Source organism: Trichoplusia ni, chromosome 5 (genome assembly GCF_003590095.1).
Source record: "Trichoplusia ni isolate ovarian cell line Hi5 chromosome 5, tn1, whole genome shotgun sequence".
In the NCBI taxonomy this organism is placed as follows: domain Eukaryota; kingdom Metazoa; phylum Arthropoda; class Insecta; order Lepidoptera; family Noctuidae; genus Trichoplusia; species Trichoplusia ni.
Window position 1 is genome coordinate 17,559,137 of NC_039482.1, and position 19,683 is coordinate 17,578,819.

The 19,683-nt window shown below is 37.5% G+C and overlaps 1 protein-coding gene across 1 annotated transcript in view; it reads left to right on the forward strand.

Annotated features, from left to right (window-relative positions):
- Positions 1 to 15,424, forward strand: part of LOC113494087 (gonadotropin-releasing hormone II receptor-like) — a 65,289-nt gene extending 49,865 nt beyond the window's left edge. The window contains exons 2-4 of the mRNA XM_026872234.1: positions 7,048 to 7,196; positions 14,876 to 14,981; positions 15,389 to 15,424. Of these exons, the coding sequence (XP_026728035.1) occupies positions 7,048 to 7,196; positions 14,876 to 14,981; positions 15,389 to 15,424 (291 nt within the window). The remainder of the gene's footprint in view (positions 1 to 7,047; positions 7,197 to 14,875; positions 14,982 to 15,388) is intronic.
- Positions 15,425 to 19,683: the final 4,259 nt, after the last annotated feature.

Sequence of the window (19,683 nt, forward strand, 5' to 3'; positions counted from 1 at the left end):
TGGAAAATGTGAACAAAAACAGGGCAGGTATAAATCATAACTTATATCTTCTACCCACGGGGACGAAGTCGCGGGCAACAGCTAGTTTTTTTATAAATGTTATTAACCGTTAAAACGTTAACATGACGTTTCTTTTCGAAAAGTCACGAGTCATGGTGGCCTTGAGGTTCTATGTATTGAATTGTAAGCATGAGTTGCAGGATTATTCCTAACGCAGGCCAAGTACAGTCAAGAGCAAAATCAAAAATTCAATTCTTGCTTTTTTCAATTGTACTAGGCTGGTTGGTACTTTTGAATTACTTCGACGCCATACACACACGTTTTTTAGTATTGACTTTCTGATTTTGCTGTTGATTATACTAGCAGGTGCCTGTCTAGGCAGGTGTTATAAGTCACGTGACTTTTACGTATAATATAGCTTTCCTATGGAAGTTTGATTGTAAAAATATTACCGGACCAGAGGAACTGTTCTACGTTAATATAGACCTTTTTTTAAAGAAACTACACATTAGTGCTCAATTTGAAATGTATTAACGTCAAAACTTCGAAACTTTGAATATTATTTCATCAATATTGTTTTGTAAACTCAAAATAACGCCAACCTCCTTAGAGTATATTTTATCTTCGTTAACTGAATTATGTGGGTGACACCGCTGTACGCTGCTGGTATTTTTCTGCCTTTAATAAAGAATAATGGCATCCTTTAAAACTAGTATACTAACTATATGCTGCGTCAACTTAGTTTTAGTTTTAACATTTATACCTACATAGTAAAACTATGTTGCATCATATCATGTATATAAATAGACATATTATTTTAAAGCTAGCTGATGGGCCAGCCAGCTACACATCATGAAAATGATCCCACGGAAACAAAATAAATGCGGACAACATCACATACATTGTTCTGAACCCAAAGTAAGTGGCTAAAGCACTTGTGTTATGGAATTCAGAAACAACGAAGGTACCACAAACACCCAGACCCGAGACAATGTAGAAATGTGAATTTTTACATTGACTCGACCGGGGATCGAACCCGGGACCTCAGAGCTAGCGACACCTTGAAACCGGTGCGTACGCCACTCGACCACGGAGGTCGTCAATAGATTATATAGACTAGATTATATTCGTTAGATTATATATACACGAGTGAAAAACAGGACACTTAAGATGCAATACATAAAAAAACGAACATCGAACAAAGCATTGTATAGATCATCCGCATCCCAGAAATAAATAAATTTGTTTGATCTTTGTTTTTGAAAAAAAAAACATATCCTGCACCAATGAATTTAATCCTTGTTTCGTGGGAAATTTACAAACATTCAAGACACAAGACTCAGATTCTGAACACTTGTTCGGGGATCACACAAATATATGACAGTATTTTGGCATGTTGATCTCAACCACTCAGCTCGCAGTCATTATTGAAGTTACTGGATTTAGGCAGTATACATTAGTAAGTCCCAGAGTAACATAGAGTCACTGAATAGAGGTTAAAGTAACTCTACCTGCTAAACCGTATTAAAATGTATAGAGAAACATTCATCTACTCTTTCTAAAGAACTTTATCATATTACTGGACCAAAGAGATTTGTATAAATCACTTTCAATATACATCTGAATGCTATAAACTTGGCTTAAGAGTCCGAAATCAAACATTTATTTCGTAAACTCGCTCTAGAGTTTTATTGGTTTCTTATAATTCGTATTTTATTGCTGTATTGAGATTGATTTACTGCGTTTGAAGTTTCTATGTTAAGCTACTAACACTAATATAAAATTGCAGTTATTTTTGAAGTTTTTTTTTGCAACGACGTTTATGGTCAATGACAAGGGGAGCCTAGTGTGTCAGCTGGCATCCCAGCCAGTTACATTTTCCAAAATTTTACTAAAATTAAACGTCAGAACTTTTTATGTCAGAAAAATACAGTTTATTTTATTTGAAAAAAAAAACAGATATAATTCATCATATGTAACCCTGACGCCTGGCTTAAAGCCTGGGGCGCCACATTCGGTGCTGTGGATGTGGTCCCAATATGAGGTGCGGAGGCCGATGCTCTTTACACGTCGGCCTCCACACAACACGAGAAAGTGGCCTACCGGCCTACTTTACTGGCCGGTGGAAGCCCGCGGTCGGTGTATGAAGGATTGCAACGCATTGCTATACAACGACACAAAAACGCGGATGACGTAGCACGGCGGTTCAGGTTTAGTCAGTAAAAGTCTGAAACTACCCATTTCCTCCCCCAAGCAAGTGGGTGTCCATGAGGATTCCCCCGCCTTATAAAAAAAAAGGCTTAAAGACTGTGTTACAGAAGCCAGTGTGTTCGCCCGCTTCGGTTACATTTATATCTTAATACTATCTTCATATTAACACTTTGAATGTACATAAAGCATGTTTTGCGGGTGCTATCATATTAGTTTTGCAGGTAATCAAGTTAATTGTACCCATTTCATTAATATGTTTTTGTTTCTAAGTCAAAATCAATAAGTTTTTATTTCAATAGACCATTTTCCAGTCAGTACGTTTTCCGTCGTTTGTACGGGATTTATGAACAGTGTTTTGTTTATTTGATTATATTATGTATTCAGATAAGCAGTAAAATGTATTATATTTATTGTTAACAGATTGGCTGGAAGTATACGAACGCGTGGTTGGTGGGCAACCTTCTTTGTAAGCTGCTGCTTGTTCTGCGAGCCTTCGGGCTCTATCTCTCCTCTAACGTCCTCGTTTGTATATCTCTTGATAGGTAAGTACATAATGACACTTATACTTAACACTTTCTTCAATTCAATAAACTTTATCAGGGCGAGTAGACTACGTCACATGATTGTATAGTTCTTCGACCTCTATTATCTTCATCCAGGGCAGAAGACCTTGAACTTCACTACCGTGCTAATTCCAATATTTTTTGAATAAAAGTTTTGTAGGTAATAAATCTCTGAATCTTCATGACTCCATGTAAAGCCATGTAACTGCCCACGTTAAAACTTGTTAACAGATAAAGTTAATAATAGTTCTTAGTAGAATAAACTGGTATTTTACCTGAATAAATTATTTCTACCTTAGCTTTACAGATACATTTGACTTTATACTCAGAAAAACTTTTTGACTTCAGGGAATATTTATTTTGAATCTTTCTTGTAAAGTCTTTTCTGGAAAGACACTTACTGTTTATATTAAAAAAATAGAAATATAAAATAAAAATATAAATTAGTTCTAAAATTACCTATTAATATCGGACGGGTCCTTCCTATATCAAAATCAAAATACAATTATAGAGTAGCACTTTTTGAAAGTAACCAAATCATAGAGACAAAGTACCTTTCACCGATTCCTTAATGCACTGGTTAAGAATAAAACGCTTTCAGGCATATTTCCATAAAGGATGCACGTTCCTTTTTTATTCACAAGTAATCTATATATATCTATATACTAATATATAAACCTGAAGATTTTATTTGTTTGTTTGTTTGTTTGAACGCGCTAATCTCAGGAACTACAGGTTCGAATTGAATAATTATTTTTGTGTTGAATAGACCATTTATCAGGGAAGGCTATAGGCTATATAATATCACGCTGCGACTAATAAAAGCGAAGACGCACTGGAAAATGTGGAAAAAACGGGGAAAATTCTAACCACGTGGACGAAGTCGCGGGCAACAGCTAGTATAACATAATTAAACTAATACAACCAAGTTACTTTTGTCTAACTCCCTCTCCGTTTATCGCTGCAACATGCATTGAGTTATTTAGATTCGATCTACGCTAGAAACTAAAACAGGAATGCCTGAGGGTACATCAACTAATGGCCTTTAAGTGTTAAATTGTTATGTATATTTCGAAATGTCAACAAACAGTAGGTTTAGCTGTATTGGCTTAGTATAAATAGGTATTAAAATAGCTAATCTATTATAAATTGTTTATGACAGTTTGTTGCATGCAAGATTGAAAGTAATTATTCGAAATTATTTGTTCAAAACTTAATATTTCACGTAACCCAGAATAAATCTTTAATCTTTAACCAGATCTATTCTATCAATACGTAAGCACCGGAAAAAAGGTCAGTTATATATTTACGAATCTAAAAATATCGCACTAAATTCTCTGATTAAAACTCAGCAGGTTGAAAGGATAGAAAAAGAAAACAGTAGGTAAATCGAAATGAGGTCGTAGATTAATTTCACCGATGTTTAAATATTAAAGTATTGAAACAGCTAAACTACTTCTGCAAAAACAACCGAAGAGTTTGTATTTACTTTTAAACAAACCTCATTGGAGGAATCCATGAAATTGTCTGACCTTTGCAAACAGGATATCCAATATCTATGTGTTTGACTAGACGAAAGTATAGATTGGTAAAACATTTGGGATTCGCTTAGTACTCGTACTACAGCTACTGTAGACTCTACTTTTTCTGTATACTGAGCAGATTTTATTACCTATTTTTTGAATAGCTTATTTGATAGCCGAGTGGTTGAGATCACCACGATAAACCCATGAACGCGACGTGTCGCAGGTTCGATCTCCGCGTGGGACAAGCATTTATGTGATCCACGAATGTTAGTAAAATCCTCGACACATCATCATCATCATCAGCCCATATTCGTCCACTGCTGGACATGGGCATCCCAATCCCAAATCCTCGACTCACAAGAATAAAATTTATTAATGCGGGATCTCCTGTTCGTTTCTTTGAAAAAAGAAATAATATAAAAGCTTGAACATCAATCTAAATTTTGATAGTCAAGTCACTCAAACATATTGAGTGTTCAATTGAACTACTATCTAGCCAAAACACGTAATTGCCGTGCACCTAAGTACCTAATACTCGTGACATATGAGTCTATTAACACATTCCCTCTGTTGGACACAGGCCTCTTACTGTAAAGGAGCTTTGACAATAAAAACATCAATTGATAAATAATTAACAATTATTGGCCTCCATAATGAAGCATGTTCATATCATTCCGTGTAACCATATCTCATTATTCAGTTCGTTTCCATCCCATTTTTCGGTTAACTAGCGTTGTGTGTATTACGTTGAACGAATTCCGTTCCGATCGATTTCATCATGATTGGAATCCACGCCCACGATTTACCTGTACCTACAGGAATTATTCTTGAAGAGTAAGTTTACGAGCTATGCCGAACACTTTTTTATTTGGATGGGAAATCAGCAAATGTCTCCTTCTACTTTGGAGTTGAGCGAAAGAGATTGTCTTACTGACTAAACCCACCCATGTTTCTTCCATTGCCCTTCGTATACCGAGGCCACCCTATTCAGACAATGTCGCTGATGTGGCAAGCATCAACCCTCATGATGATAGGACCCCTGATGGAGGTTTAGTCCCCAGTTGACACTACCCATTTCCTCCCCGGGGGAGTGGGTGTCTGTGAGGATTACCCCGCCTTGCAAAAAAAGGCATCAGCTTTCCTGGGCTCCACAGAGGATGCCGAACCCTGAAAGCAAAGTCAAAACAGCAAAACTAGTTAACCCTGTTTCTAAAAGACAGATTTAATTCAATCATTTGTCAAAACTAAAATCTAAGTTTGTTTGAACATAAGATTTGCAACCGCCAAAAGCTTAGCAACAGATTTGACTGATAATTAATTACTTTTGTATAGATTAACGTTTGAGATACGGGCTGTAGTCTAGACCTGTACTGTAGATAAATGTCTAGCATAGTTTAAGGGTATTGGGGAATTTGGGTAAAGAATTTTGATAAACTTCCAATTAGCCGTTTAGTATAGAAAATTTAATATCCTTGAACCTGTGTCAAACAGAATTTTCTTTTATGTGAACATCCGCCGTGATACTGACTTTATAAGTTTCATTGCGAGGCAGTTTGAGACTTTATTAATTATTGTTAACGAAACCTCCTTTTCAAAGTGAAACCTCCTTCAAGATCCTTAGTGAAACCTCTTTCGAACCTGGGATTTGACAAGCAGTCCGCTATAAAAAACGGAGCGCTCTTAGCAACGCTCTCTCTCCGGTGTCAGCTGGCTTCGCTGGAACATCTCCGTGACCTTCGTTGTATTTATTCAGCATAGCAGCCATATTGTTATTTCGATAATTGCCATTCATACCTATTCCTTTGCAGTAATTAGAGTTTGATGTATTAACTTCAAGTTATCTTTGTAATTATTGGGTTTAATTATTTGTGACGTAACCGTGCTTTCTTTTTAAAAACCTGTCCTCACTTCTGGTTTCTAAGATCAGAAGTGGGATAGACCACGTGCTTTGTGCTGTTTGTGCCATCTGTTTTCAGTTAAAGTAAAGGATTTGTTGAATTTCATCTAATTACTGCAAATTTTATTTTTGACTGTGCCACGAGTATCGGTGAGCTTTTTATTTTTATTCTGCTTTTCCCGAGACATGCCCGAACGTTTGAAAAAGTGTTAAAAACCAAAACGATTCGCGTAGATCGTGTCGTAATTGTTCTCGCATGTTGAGAAGTAGATCGCTTTATCATCGCATAAACACCGTGAGTTCCGTAGTCCATGAAGTGGTCATAGACGTTGTGATAACTCATATAGCTGCCGTGATTCCACGCGTAATCGGGCCTTAGGTTGAATATTAGCTCGTTGAGGTTATGTGTAACATTTAAATAAGTTCATGACATATGCCGAAAGTCTCTTTTGCGTTTTATACCAAAAAGGTTTGTCTGACGATCTGAAAGTTGCAATAATAGTCAGAGGTATTACTGATACTCGAATAAGGGCTGCTGCGACGAATGCGAAACTTAAAATAACAGACTTAGTTGAATTTTTGTTAGTACCTATGTGTCAAGAAGGACTTTATTTGTTGTCAAGTTTTGAGTACTGTCACGAATGCTGGTTTTTATTCGGTTAATTTAAAAATATTTCTTTCGTAGATACTAAAATAGATTACTTTGGACGTTTTCTTGATAATGGTCAGGAGCGGCCGAGCTCAAGAAAATTGAGGCGCTGGTAGGCTTCTACACAAGTATTATGCTCTATAGTGTGTGACCTAACACTCGACAACCGTAACCCTAATCGAGAAGCATTTATGTCTCCAGAAGACAGCGTGCCTCAGAATTGTTTACAGACAATCAGCGGCGTCAATACGACTACACCAACCAAAACAACCACGAGAATACGCTGCTGGCGACTCTGTAGAAGGCTTCGTGGAGTGCAGCAAAGCTGGACTCCGGCATGCGGGAGCCCTGTAAGTTCCTACGTGTACAGCTACATCATCGCTGCGAGCTGGAACTGCTGGCTGGTTGCGCTGCGGCTGCCGGGCGTATGGTGCTCTGGCGCGGCGAGTCACGCTGGACGCATGCTGTGCTGTCTTCGAGAATTCAGAGCAACAGGAAGACTTCTGTTTGGCCTGGACCTCTGGTTCACAGCTTCTGTTTGGTCTGAGGCTTTGGCTTATGGCTTCTGTATGGCCTGAACCTCTGGTTCATGGCTTCTGTTTGGCCTGAGCCTCTGGTTCATGGCTTCTGTTTGGTCTGAGCCTCTGGCTTATGGCTTCTGTTTGGCCTGGACCTTATGGTTCATGGCTTCTGTTTGGACTGAGCCTCTGGCTTATGGCTTCTGTTTGGCCTGGACCTTATGGTTCATGGCTTCTGTTTGGTCTGAACCTCTGGCTTATGGCTTCTGTTTGGCCTGGACCTACAGTTCATGGCTTCTGATCTGGTTAAGTATATCAGCTTCAATACCATCTGTTTATCTTGGCTAGCATTCTACACAATGAAAGTTGGGAATTTCATTGCTTGGAATGTTACTAAGCTCCATTTACATTTTAATTTTAAGAATCAGATTTTGCTGTGCAGTATTATTAAGTCTTAGCTTTTAAGTTTATTTACTTTTAAGAATCATTGATTTTGCTGTGCAATATTTTTAAGTCATAGCTTTTAAGTTTACCATTTCAATAACATTCCTGAAATCTTTCTGTTCGCTTGTTGGGTACTTGATGGTGGGAGTGCACGCTCACTATCGCGTACTTAACAAAATCACTTCAAATGGTTTCTGTTTTCCAGCTTCGACACAAGTGTCGCAAGAAAACAAATGTTTAGTATGTGTTGTTGTCATTTTGCAGATGATTATTTCTAGTCTGAGAGCGACAGCAGTCTGGTGATGCTTGAGATAGTGAAGACTCCAAGCAAGATGCGGTCGAGGACGCCTCGCTGTCAGGAACGGCCGTGTTAACGAAACCTCCTTTTCAAAGTGAAACCTCCTTCAAGATCCTTAGTGAAACCTCTTTCGAACCTGGGATTTGACAAGCAGTCCGCTATAAAAGACGGAGCGCTCTTAGCAACGCTCTCTCTCCGGTGTCAGCTGGCTTCGCTGGAACATCTCCGTGACCTTCGTTGTATTTATTCAGCATAGCAGCCATATTGTTATTTCGATAATTGCCATTCATACCTATTCCTTTGCAGTAATTAGAGTTTGATGTATTAACTTCAAGTTATCTTTGTAATTATTGGGTTTAATTATTTGTGACGTAACCGTGCTTTCTTTTTAAAAACCTGTCCTCACTTCTGGTTTCTAAGATTATTATATCTTACAAATTTTATTATTTTTTGGTCTAAAGCTATTTCGTTCTAGAAAAATCCAAAAAACTTCTATTTGTATCGGAAACTATCATATAGTAAGAAATAATTGAATATATAATAAGTGAAGAAATGTCATTGAGAAGTATTTTCTTCTTCAAAATGACATCCACGATTACCCACATAAAATGAAGTTCAACAATTCCAAATTCAAATAGTATCAAATATATTTCAAGAAGAAATTTTTATTGCCAAAAAGAATAATTAATGACTAGTTGCGCGTTCCAAAATGTAATTCCTACCAGAGACCAGGAAAGTTCCTCTTTATAGACCTAGGCATGCCGTCTTCTCTTTGTTTAGTTGAAGCACCACCCGTTAGCCTCTGAAATGAATTCTCACCCATCCTTGAAAAGATAGACCACGTGAGCCGGTCCTTTTCTGGTTTTAGCCTATATTCTAAAAGCCATAATTGCATGACGGGATTTAATCCTACCTTTGAGTTAGTTACTGCTAGATTAAGGTACGCAAATATCACACGCGTAATTACAGTAACATTCAAACCCATACAGAATTAGTTAAAGTGGCTAGAAGACGTCGTTATATGGTATCACACGCTTCTGTAAATTTCTCTTTGATGTGTAGTACCTAGATGTTCCTGTATATTTAGATGTTCATGCTTGCAATAGTAGACTTGGTAATTCGCTCTCTTGGAAAACGGTAACAGCTGAATAACTACAACTAATACGCTACTTGCTCTGAATTTATGTACTTCTTAAGCTTGTGGCTAAACTACAACGATCAAGTTGATCGATACACTTGTTCAATGTAGAAATATTAATAATAAAGATGTAATCGATTCCAACGCCATTCAATAATTTTGTATAAAGTAGTACCTGCATGCTCGATAGATGGCGTTGGGATCGAATTACATGCGCAATGGTTTCGTTACGCGGCAAGCGTTATATAGTTCGACTTCATAACAATAAATTGTCTCGCTCTGGAGTACGACGTTTCATTCGTATATCCCTGGCTTCATCAAGGCACCTTGTACCGACATTGTACAACACTTGATACGGTCCGTCCGTCAATGGATGACCAACTACGTCATAACGCGTTCGTTCGTGTTTTGAGAGGCCCATTAAATTGTGGAAATAAGCATTTCTCGTCTTCTCACTCCTTGCTATAGTTTGTGCCATGCAATTGAAATAGTCAATTGTGTTATATTGTTAAATAATAAATCTTGTATTGTTAAATAATTCATCATTCTTATCGCTTTATTCAACCTTATAGTATTTCGATACTTTGATTACTGATTAAAAACAAATAGGATTATTTGGTATAGTATACCTTTTAGATCCTCTGTATTTACACTTTCTAAAGCTAGAAATATTTTCTACTCTACGAACTTCCCTTAACACAAACTTAATAATTAAATATGTCCTTATTTCCAAGTTTATTCCTATTTTAATTGGTTTCGTTCAAACTAGGTGACCGACTTTCAGTCAACACAATGTAAAGGGCAATCTTATATTAAAACAACAACATTGATTTATTTACCAAAATACCTTCTACCCAAAGATCTTCAGCCGTTGAATCAGTAAAGTCACGTATGTTTTGTCTGTTAGTCAATAAGTTTGTAGGTTCTATTAGGAATATGTCATTACACTGTTACTAAGGATTTGTTTTGAAAGTGTGATTTACCCGAACTCTGAACACGTATTAATATGTAGTATTACGTAAGTCACTTTATATTGGGATCCGGCTCGAATATGGCGTTAAATTAAATTAAATTGCAAAAATCCAACTGGAACGTCAAATTATCAAACAAGAAAAGTGTCGAAAAAAGGTTGGAAAAAATATCGCTGCCACAAGACCGCTTATTAATTTAATAATTAAAATTATTGTGTCACCCTGTTACCATACTCCTTCGAAACAGTGAGACTGGTTAAAAAAAATGTGCATAATCAGCTTAACTATCTTTCACACCCCTGAGTAGTAAGGGTTGTCCAACCCCAACATATTTACCTTTTTGTAAATAATGTAAATTGTTAATATTTTTTTACACCGAATACTCAGCAGTAAGAATAATTTATATGGCGAAATAACGTTTGCCTGGTCAGCTAGTGTAGTTATAAAATATGCACAGAGTTATTAACGTATTGCGATCGGTTTTTTCTGACTTTTTCCGACTGGTGAAAATTTAATGTTTTATTTAATTTTACACGTGCTCGTAAAAAACAATACAAAACAGTGCAGTAACTGCACTGTGTTGCTACTATACATTATAAAACAAGTTACATTGTTAACACCGCCATGAAAAAAGGTAAATAAGGGAAAAATCAGATTTTTGACAAATAGAAAAATTCTTTCACTTTTTCCATGCGCTTTATAGGCAATTACACTTGATAATATTAATTGTGTGAATTTTACCGAAGTCTCAATAAATTAAACAAAAGTCACTAAATATCAATTAGGACCGATTTCAATCTGCCTCATTTCACAAGAATTCATTTATCATACAAACTTCTTCGAGAAACCGAGATTTATTAGCGGTTGCCTCACAATTAATTAGCCCAATTAAGTTAATTGATTTTATTTAGTGCTTTGGATCACAACAGTCTTTACGAGGTTTCAAATTTCGATCAAATGAACCTAGCTAAACAAGCAGGACAAAATAATTGTTCATCATTCAGGTGCTATGTGGTTTGATAATCTGTCAGACGCGTAGAGATTGTGCAGGGCTCTGTGACTCCTAGAGCAATAACTCAGTTTGCCTAAAATGTTACCGCAGGAAAAGTACCAATGTGTCTTCTTCAAAGTTATATGTATGTACACTTTTGACTAACGGTGAAGAAAAATATTGGAGGAAACCTGGATTCCAAATATTGGAACTTGAAATCGCCAACCCGCAGTGAGCTAGCGCTGTAATCAATGCTCAAAACCTTCCCAAATAGGGATACGGCAAGACTTCTATGCCTAACAGTGGGATGTATATAGGCTGGTATTTATAAATTTATTCAATTCTACTTGGGTCTGCAACTACGACTAGTTTCTGACTGAACATTTTTGAAGCTGGATAGCTTGACAGCCACCCCGCTGAATAGGCATTCGTGAACCGTTATTCAATATCTAAAACGTGCAACGTTACAGTCATGAAATATCCCAGCATAAAGGCATAGAATTTTACGAACAACGACGGCGCTGCGCTCAAACATTTTGTCATACATCTTTCAGCACGGCTAAGTTTTTCATATAGCAAACATCAAATTGACAAAACTGGATTTAAAAACTAATAGATTTAAGAAATCTAAATACCCACGTTTTTAGATGTCACTCCATTCAAACTTTATCAAAATCGGTCAGCCGTTTTTATAGTTGTAAATTGCATTGTCGTCGAGTTTGAAGTCACACTGAAAATCTCAGCCACACTTATCGGGAAGTGCCTAAAATTAAGTTACAAAAATCCAACCGGAACGACAAACAATGCAGAAACTCATGCAATGTATAATGACCTTAACAACTAGTACAAGGTTAGCAAATGATTGTATTACGTGATGCGACTTTATTGTATCCGTAATCTGTATTGTGACTGAGATTGGTTTTCCTTATTGACTTTAGTACTGCGGCGAGGCTTAAGCTGAAGTCGGCATGAGAGGTGATCTGGGAATGCAGTTAGGTCAGGTAAATGACTTGGTATGGAATTTAAGTTTTAAAAATTTTAGAATTCGCCTCTGAGATTACAGATACAGGGTAGGTACTCCGATTGATATTCAATATTCAATTGTTTGATAGAATACAAAAAAGGTGTTTCTCAATTTGATCGGCTTGACAGAGGTCCGGATTCAAGGGGTAAAATCGGAGAACTATTAATAAGTCTGTGGTCTGGATAAGTGTCCGTCTGCCTTTAGGCTTTATTTCATAATCTGTGACAGAAAGATAGTTGAAATTTTCTCAGATTATATATTTTGGTGGTCTTACGGTTAAGCAACGATCGGTACGGTCATGAATTTGTTGGATGACAATTTTGTATGTCCACCCGATGAATTTTCTATTAACATATTTGTTTGTAATATATTAATTTGTTTTTTTCCAAATCAAAATAAACTTTCAATCAATCCATAAAAAATTTTTAGTGGATTTTCATAATGTTTTAACATTAATGGACCACTTTTTTTCACTCCGGCTCTATGGGAACGCCCTCTATGTTACTGAACTTAATGTTCCAAGAACTAATTTATACTTGAAGTTCTACGTGTACAAGTATAAAGTTTTAACCAATAAATATAAAATTCATTAGACAAGTTTAGGTCTTGAGGGATACACTTACGATGTCAGAAAAGTTAAGACACCTGTCTAGTATCTAGATATAAAGAGCTGGTGACTATCAAATATAGAATGTTGATAAATGTTAATATTAAAATAAATGATGCAACGGTTTACTCACGCACATCGTTTATCGGGATTGCCGGACTAGTTAAACGATATTCCCGTTTAATTTCGTGCACACTACATAAATACAGGATTAGATAAAGATAGCTACTTACATGGTGTCACAGTGGGCGGCGGCAGAACATGGAACGCATCACAGATGGTGAAACGTGTAAGATTCTAGTGACGTAATTTGCCTACAAAAGGAGTACCAATTTTATTCCTGTTTATACGATAAAACTAGTACGGAACATTTTTTTTTTCATTTAAAAATCGACTCCCACAGGGGGTTTTACAAACATACTAATCACATGCACGAGACACCTAGGTTTAGAACAAGCATTTGGCGACACGTTTGGCGTGGTGACCTCAACCATTTGCCTATCCGCGGTCAAAAATAGTACCCACGTATTACTAGATATAAATTGATAATTAAATAGAAAAGAAAAATCTTAACACAACAATTTCCTTTCCAATTATTTTTCTTAATTCAAACTCCTTACTATACTAACTTAACTTACGAGTATGTTATTTAAAAGCAAGGAATCAAAGCTAATTAGTCGATTGTAGTCATCGTTACTGGTTGCCTAGCAACCGTATCAAGTACCCCACTATGATTGATGATAGCACGAGAGCGTTTGTGCAAGCTGAGCGTGTTTAAATAACCCGCTATGAGATAGGCCTTCTGTTAGTGATCAGAGAGATTTGGATAACTGTAGTTGGAAGTTTATTAGTGATTAAGAATAAACAGTTTTATTCAAGTTTTGAGTTTGTTGTTCTATTGTGTGGATGCCGAGAGAAAGTTTTGATAATCAACTAAGTTGTCGGTTTTTTGTAAATGGTTTTCTTTCTGAATCAGAAGACGATCTTAAAATAGTGAGGGAAATTATGGAGCTGAGTAATAGAGAATTCAATTAAATTATGAGTTTTCAATTTTTTAAATATGTTTTTGTTATAATATTAAGCAATAATTTACAATGTGAAACTGAAGGACTTTTGATATTAGGGTTGAAAACTACGTTATAGCAAAACAAAGGAAATAACAATTTCCATGTGTAACCGCAAATGAAAGGATAAACAGAGCGAAAATTATAAATAAACAATTCGTAGCAATGTAGCATCATGTCAAAATTACCACACTTGTGCTCTCTACGTGATACCTCGCGAAGCCTTCGCCCGGCTACGAGGCTACGTGGTCGTAGCAATTCGGAAATAGACTACGTGCGTAGCTTTAGTTTATGCGTAGGCTAAGCTTCATTTTTCCTTATAAAGTGGTTTTCAAGGAAAATAAATGTCATTTTTGTATGTAAACAAATTAAACGAGGATGTGACATTTAGAAACCTGATCTGACGCAGGAATTATGTGATGTATCTAAAAATATAAATTATGAATAATTTGACTTTAACATTTGTTATTCACTTGAATTAACTTGGGTAATATAAACAGATATTTAAAATTAACTTTCAGTTTTCAGACACAACTAAGTACTTATCTATTTAAGTTTACGTTATCAGTTGGCTTATTAACCAAAACATTTACGCAATGGGCGAGAGTGTTTGGTTAAAAAAAGGAAAAAAAACCTAATTACGTCAAAAACAGTGCTGAGACGAGGTCATTTGAAATAAAATCTTGTTTAATTTATTTTGTATGTAACTGTCTTTTTCAAACAAATATTTAGGAACTCATTTTGTAAAATAAAATTTGTATTAATTAAAAATAAAAATTAAACAATAGGGTCGTTTAAAGCGTAAAAAAACTCTGCAATATACTTAACCCGTCCTGTCTTTACCATAACAAAATTTACTGTAATTCTCTTGTCAATTTTGCCTTTCTAGCATACAAAAACATACACACCACTACAATTCAAAACACTTCTTGATGGACCATATACATCCTATTTATATCATTGTTTTCCCGCAGGTTCTTCGCCGTGATCTACCCTCTCCGGCTGCCGGTCGCGCGGCGCCGCAGCAAGCAAATGCTATTATCGGCGTGGGCGATCGCACTCGCCTGCAGCCTGCCGCAGGTGAGACGAAATAAAGCTGCTGGTGTAGTGCTATGACGTCAGCGACGCGAAAACATAATGGGTGTTGGTCGAAAAAGACGCTATTTCGTTTTAGTCCAAAAACATAGTTGATAAAGCCTGTGGATTTTTCACTAATATTCGAAAAAAGACTTAAAACCTATGCTATAAGCATAAAAAGTACATTATATAAAAAAATACTATGGATAACAAGCAAACATTTTACCGGTAGTCCTTTGTCAATCGTTTTTGAACTTTATGGCAATGAGATTAAAGTCTGTTTTCAAATGTCTTCATGGTGGATTGTACATTATTAAGGCAGCTGGTACATTCGTGGTCGCGTCGCAATCGCCACAGTAGTGCAGCCGCGGCTTAAAGCTCTGTTAACACATTTAGCAAAATTGTTTTAGCTGCGAGGAGGCTTTACAGATACGGAAACAAGATGAAATAAAAATATTCCGCCCACAATGTTTTTAAGGTTCGGTAGCCAAGGCGTCCTGTTTCTGAAGAACAGTGATAGCTACAAGTTGACATTTTCATAGGTAATGTATTTTTGCTGTCACCACAGCAACAGAGAATAGAAGTAAGCACCGGTATAGTCATAAATTTCTTGGGTAACCAATAGATTAGTTTATAGTAGATGGGTTAGATGGGTTATTAACCCATCCTTAAAATCATTAGGTTTTCACTAGTAGCACGGAACCCTTAGTTTCGAGAAATCCGGCCCGAGTTTGCCCGGTTTTACGGTTGATTAATATTTGCCGATACATACAATCAAAAAATTTCGTATGCTTCTAAAAATTTAGTCAACATTTACACAAAAACGCTTGTGGCATTAAAGAATTCTAAAAGCACACTCTCTTCTTTTCGACAGAAGAGTAATAAACGGTTAAGCAAAGTTAAAGCAACTTACATATTCTATAATCATAACCTATTACCAAAATAATAAACATTGCCTCTTGGTCTAGTGGTAAGTGGCCCTACAGAAGTCTGTGTGATGAGCACGTACAATTGTTCTGTGTCTGGGTGTAATATATTGTGTAGGTACAGGTAGGTAGGTAGGTGTTTTAAATAATCCTACTACCTACTGTTATTATAAACCTGAAAGTTTGTCTTTATGGATGTTTTGTAACTTTTTCACACGAAAGCCACTGAACTGATTTAGACGAAACTTGACTCACAAAATCAAAATCAAAAGTCATTTATTCAAATTATTCTACTAAGTAGCAATTTTTGAAGGTCAGGTTACATTGGACAGCACCCAGTTTTGCCCACCCGACACCGCTTCCTAAGTGCTTTTGCTGTGAGAGAAGAAACATCGCAACAAACTCCCCAGCAGCACGCTGTCTTCCAGTCACAGATATTTTATAACCTGGATTAACACATAGGGTAGTTTTTATACCGATTTTATGTTAACATGGCATCATTTTCTATTTATAGCCGAGTGGGAACGCGGGCAATGGCTAGTACAAGAGTATGTTCATCAGTTGTCTAGTACTCATAATACGATCAGTGCTTACTTTGAGGCTAGACGGCGTTGTGGGAAAATTGTTGAATATTATACCTATTATTTTGTATCTTGTGAAATGGGCAGCAGGAAAGACGTTAACATTATGACTTAGTATATTTTACGTGGCTCTTCAAACTGATGGTGTAATCTTATCCTTATCTTGATAACCACGTAGTTGTTTCTTTAGTGATATGAGGACAAGGCTTTATTTTACAACGTGTTTTTTTGTAGCGTGATCATAGTTAAATAAACGAGGAATAAGAAACTATTAGTAGTATTTTGATAGTAACGTCTCGCGACCCCGCCGCGCCAGCTCATGATTAAGGACCCCGGTTGGGTCCGAAACTAATCGGGCACTCCCGATAAATACGCTTGAGTACACCGTTGCATCATTTAATAATATTAAGACAAGACCCACTTGACACATTGTGCAAGATCCCACTACTTGGGAAACTTCTCGATCATTATCAATTTCGTCCATTATAAAAAAAAGCATTTACAAATGATGATTATTAGATGAAAATCTGTACAGTAAACATAATTAACACCACACAATACAGTAGCCTAAATGAAACCCTCGCAAACGTCACAAAACAGGATTATGTACATGGTTAAAGCGAGATGGCACTACAAGCTATGTATAACACTTTCTCCCTTACACTTTGGCCTGAACAGGCCCGATATAGTTCAAACAATACAGGTACAGACTAAGTGGATAGTATTAAAGCGTTAGTTTGTAAATTCCGATGTTAAGGTATTCGTGCATCGGCCATCGCGAATCCGGATTTGAGCTGATATTGGTTCTGGAATTTAGCAAACATTAGAGAATTTAACAAGCGTTCAGTGCAGTTTTAGGTTATTTGGATTGCATTTTATAGCAACTTTCATGAATATTCATACGATAAAGATGCAATGGTTACTGGTTACTGGTTACTGGTGATGGGCTCCTTTTTCCGCACGTAGGCTCCAAGTCGGCCCATTGTGCGTCAGGTGGCTTTGGGAGGCTGTCAGTCCAGCCATCCCAACTCCCTCCAGAAGCGCAGAAGTCTCCTGGGACGTTCGCAGGCTTCTGTGACGGAGCTCGGTGAACCGAGGATCCCTGCCCGGCATTCCGCGACCCCCGTGCACTCCAGGAGCACGTGTGCCGCTGATTCTTCATGTTGAAGACAGCCCCTACATAGTGGACTATCTGTAACATTGATGGTGAAAAGGTGTTTATTTAGTGGAATGTGCCCGGTCAGCGAGCCCACCACTATTCGTAAGTCGACTCGCTTTAGCCCAATCAGGCTGCGAGACAGTCTTGGTGAGCGGATAGGGACCGCTTCCCTTGACTGTCTGCAGCCGTTTACCGTGGCCCAGCGGTCGTTGTGGTTGTTAGTAGTCTGTCGCCTTAACCATGACCTGCACTGGCCAAAGGGGACAGGCAGATATGGCCGGAGGCCAAAAATCCGCGTGTCCGATCCCCTCCTCGCCAGCTGATCAGCAGCGTCGTTTCCTAGAGATCCGCTGTGGCCTTTTATCCATTGCAGGGTCACCGTGTTGCCCACAGCAATGCGCTCGAGAGCTTAGTGGCACTCTTGTATCAGCGACGACGTGATGATGTAGTTGTCCAGTGCCTTAAGAACCGCCATGCTGTCGGAGATAATCCTGATGGCTTGGTCCTGGACCCCTCTCCTTTCTATAGCTCTGGCCGCCTGGGTGATGGCTACACACTCGCATTGGAAGATCGAGTTGTCTGCACCCAGAGGTATTGATATGTTGCTGTTCAGGATCATTGAGAATACTCCTGCGCTGTGCTTGAGTCCGTCTTTGAGCCATCTGTGTAGACGCGTACCTCGTGTGTTCCCAAGGAATCTTGTTCGTTTTCTGTCGTTTGTATTGTGTATGCTTTGTTGAAGACATACACCCTAGGTATTCGGTCACATGGTGCATTCAGCATTGGTATGGACTCAAGGCTTTTGTGCCATATGTCACCATGACCTCTCGATTGTGCGCGCCACAGTCCCGAATGTTTTAGTCTTGTAGCAGCTACCGCTGCCTCTTGTTGTATGAAGAGGTCCAGCGGCGGCAGTCCAAGCAGCACCTCCAGAGCCGCTGTTGGTGTTGTTCTCATACATCCCGTGACGGCGCAGCATGCTAGTCTCTGGAAGCTTTGTAGTTTGTCAATGGCGGTACTTAGTTTGGTTCTGGGCCACCATACTACCGCTCCATATGTGATGATTGGCCTGAGTACGGCTGCAATGGTTTACTCACGTGTATTTATCGGGTTGCGTAACGAGGTGACGCCCACCGCGGCGTCAGCTTATGAAATAGGACTCTGGTGGGGTCCGAAAGTAGTCAGGTAATCCCTATGAATAATTATGCAGTAGTTTATCAATACTGAGTTAAAGTTTGAATATGGAGCACAGAATTAGCCTAAAGTTTCAGTCAGTCAAAAATAGATACGAAAAACCTGAAGTGTTAGATTTTTTTAACTTCTTACATTTATTTGGTGACTTTTTTCTGCGGGAATGGAAAGCTGCTTCTTAACATTGCTGATAATTCAAAAAAATAGTCATGTATATCAGTCAGCAACAAATATACAAGAACGCAATCTATTTCCGATACAGCAGAACAGAATTAAATTTAGTTAGTTACTTTGTCCTATCGCGTAACAAAATAGCCTTAATACAAAATTCTACTCGTAACTGTGGAATAATAATGTATATTACCCGACTTCGGTCGCTCACTGTACAAATAATAAAAATAGGTCGATTGCGACAAAATCGGTATTAAATTCCATGACGATATCTAGATCTTACCCGTCACTTATCAATACTTATTTCTATAAATAGATAATCGTTTTCTCCGTATATACGTCGTTTATATTTAGCTTTTCAACCTGTTCATCATAATCTCTTATTCCTATCTCACTGAAGTCGCAAACATAAAATATCTTTCAAATAAATCTACTATTTCAAGAATTTATGAATTATTCGTGCAACCTGGTTGCGACGTCAAGTCATCAGAATTCAATGTGTGTTTAAGATAATTTCCCGTTAACGTTATTTAATATAATGATATTTAACCTTTACACAAACAAATTAATTAAGTACCTCTGTGTAAGCCATTTTGTTAAACAAAACTTAAGTATACGAAAAGGTCAAATAAAATTATTCAAGTTAAATGTTTATGCTTGCCGGATAGGATAAAACC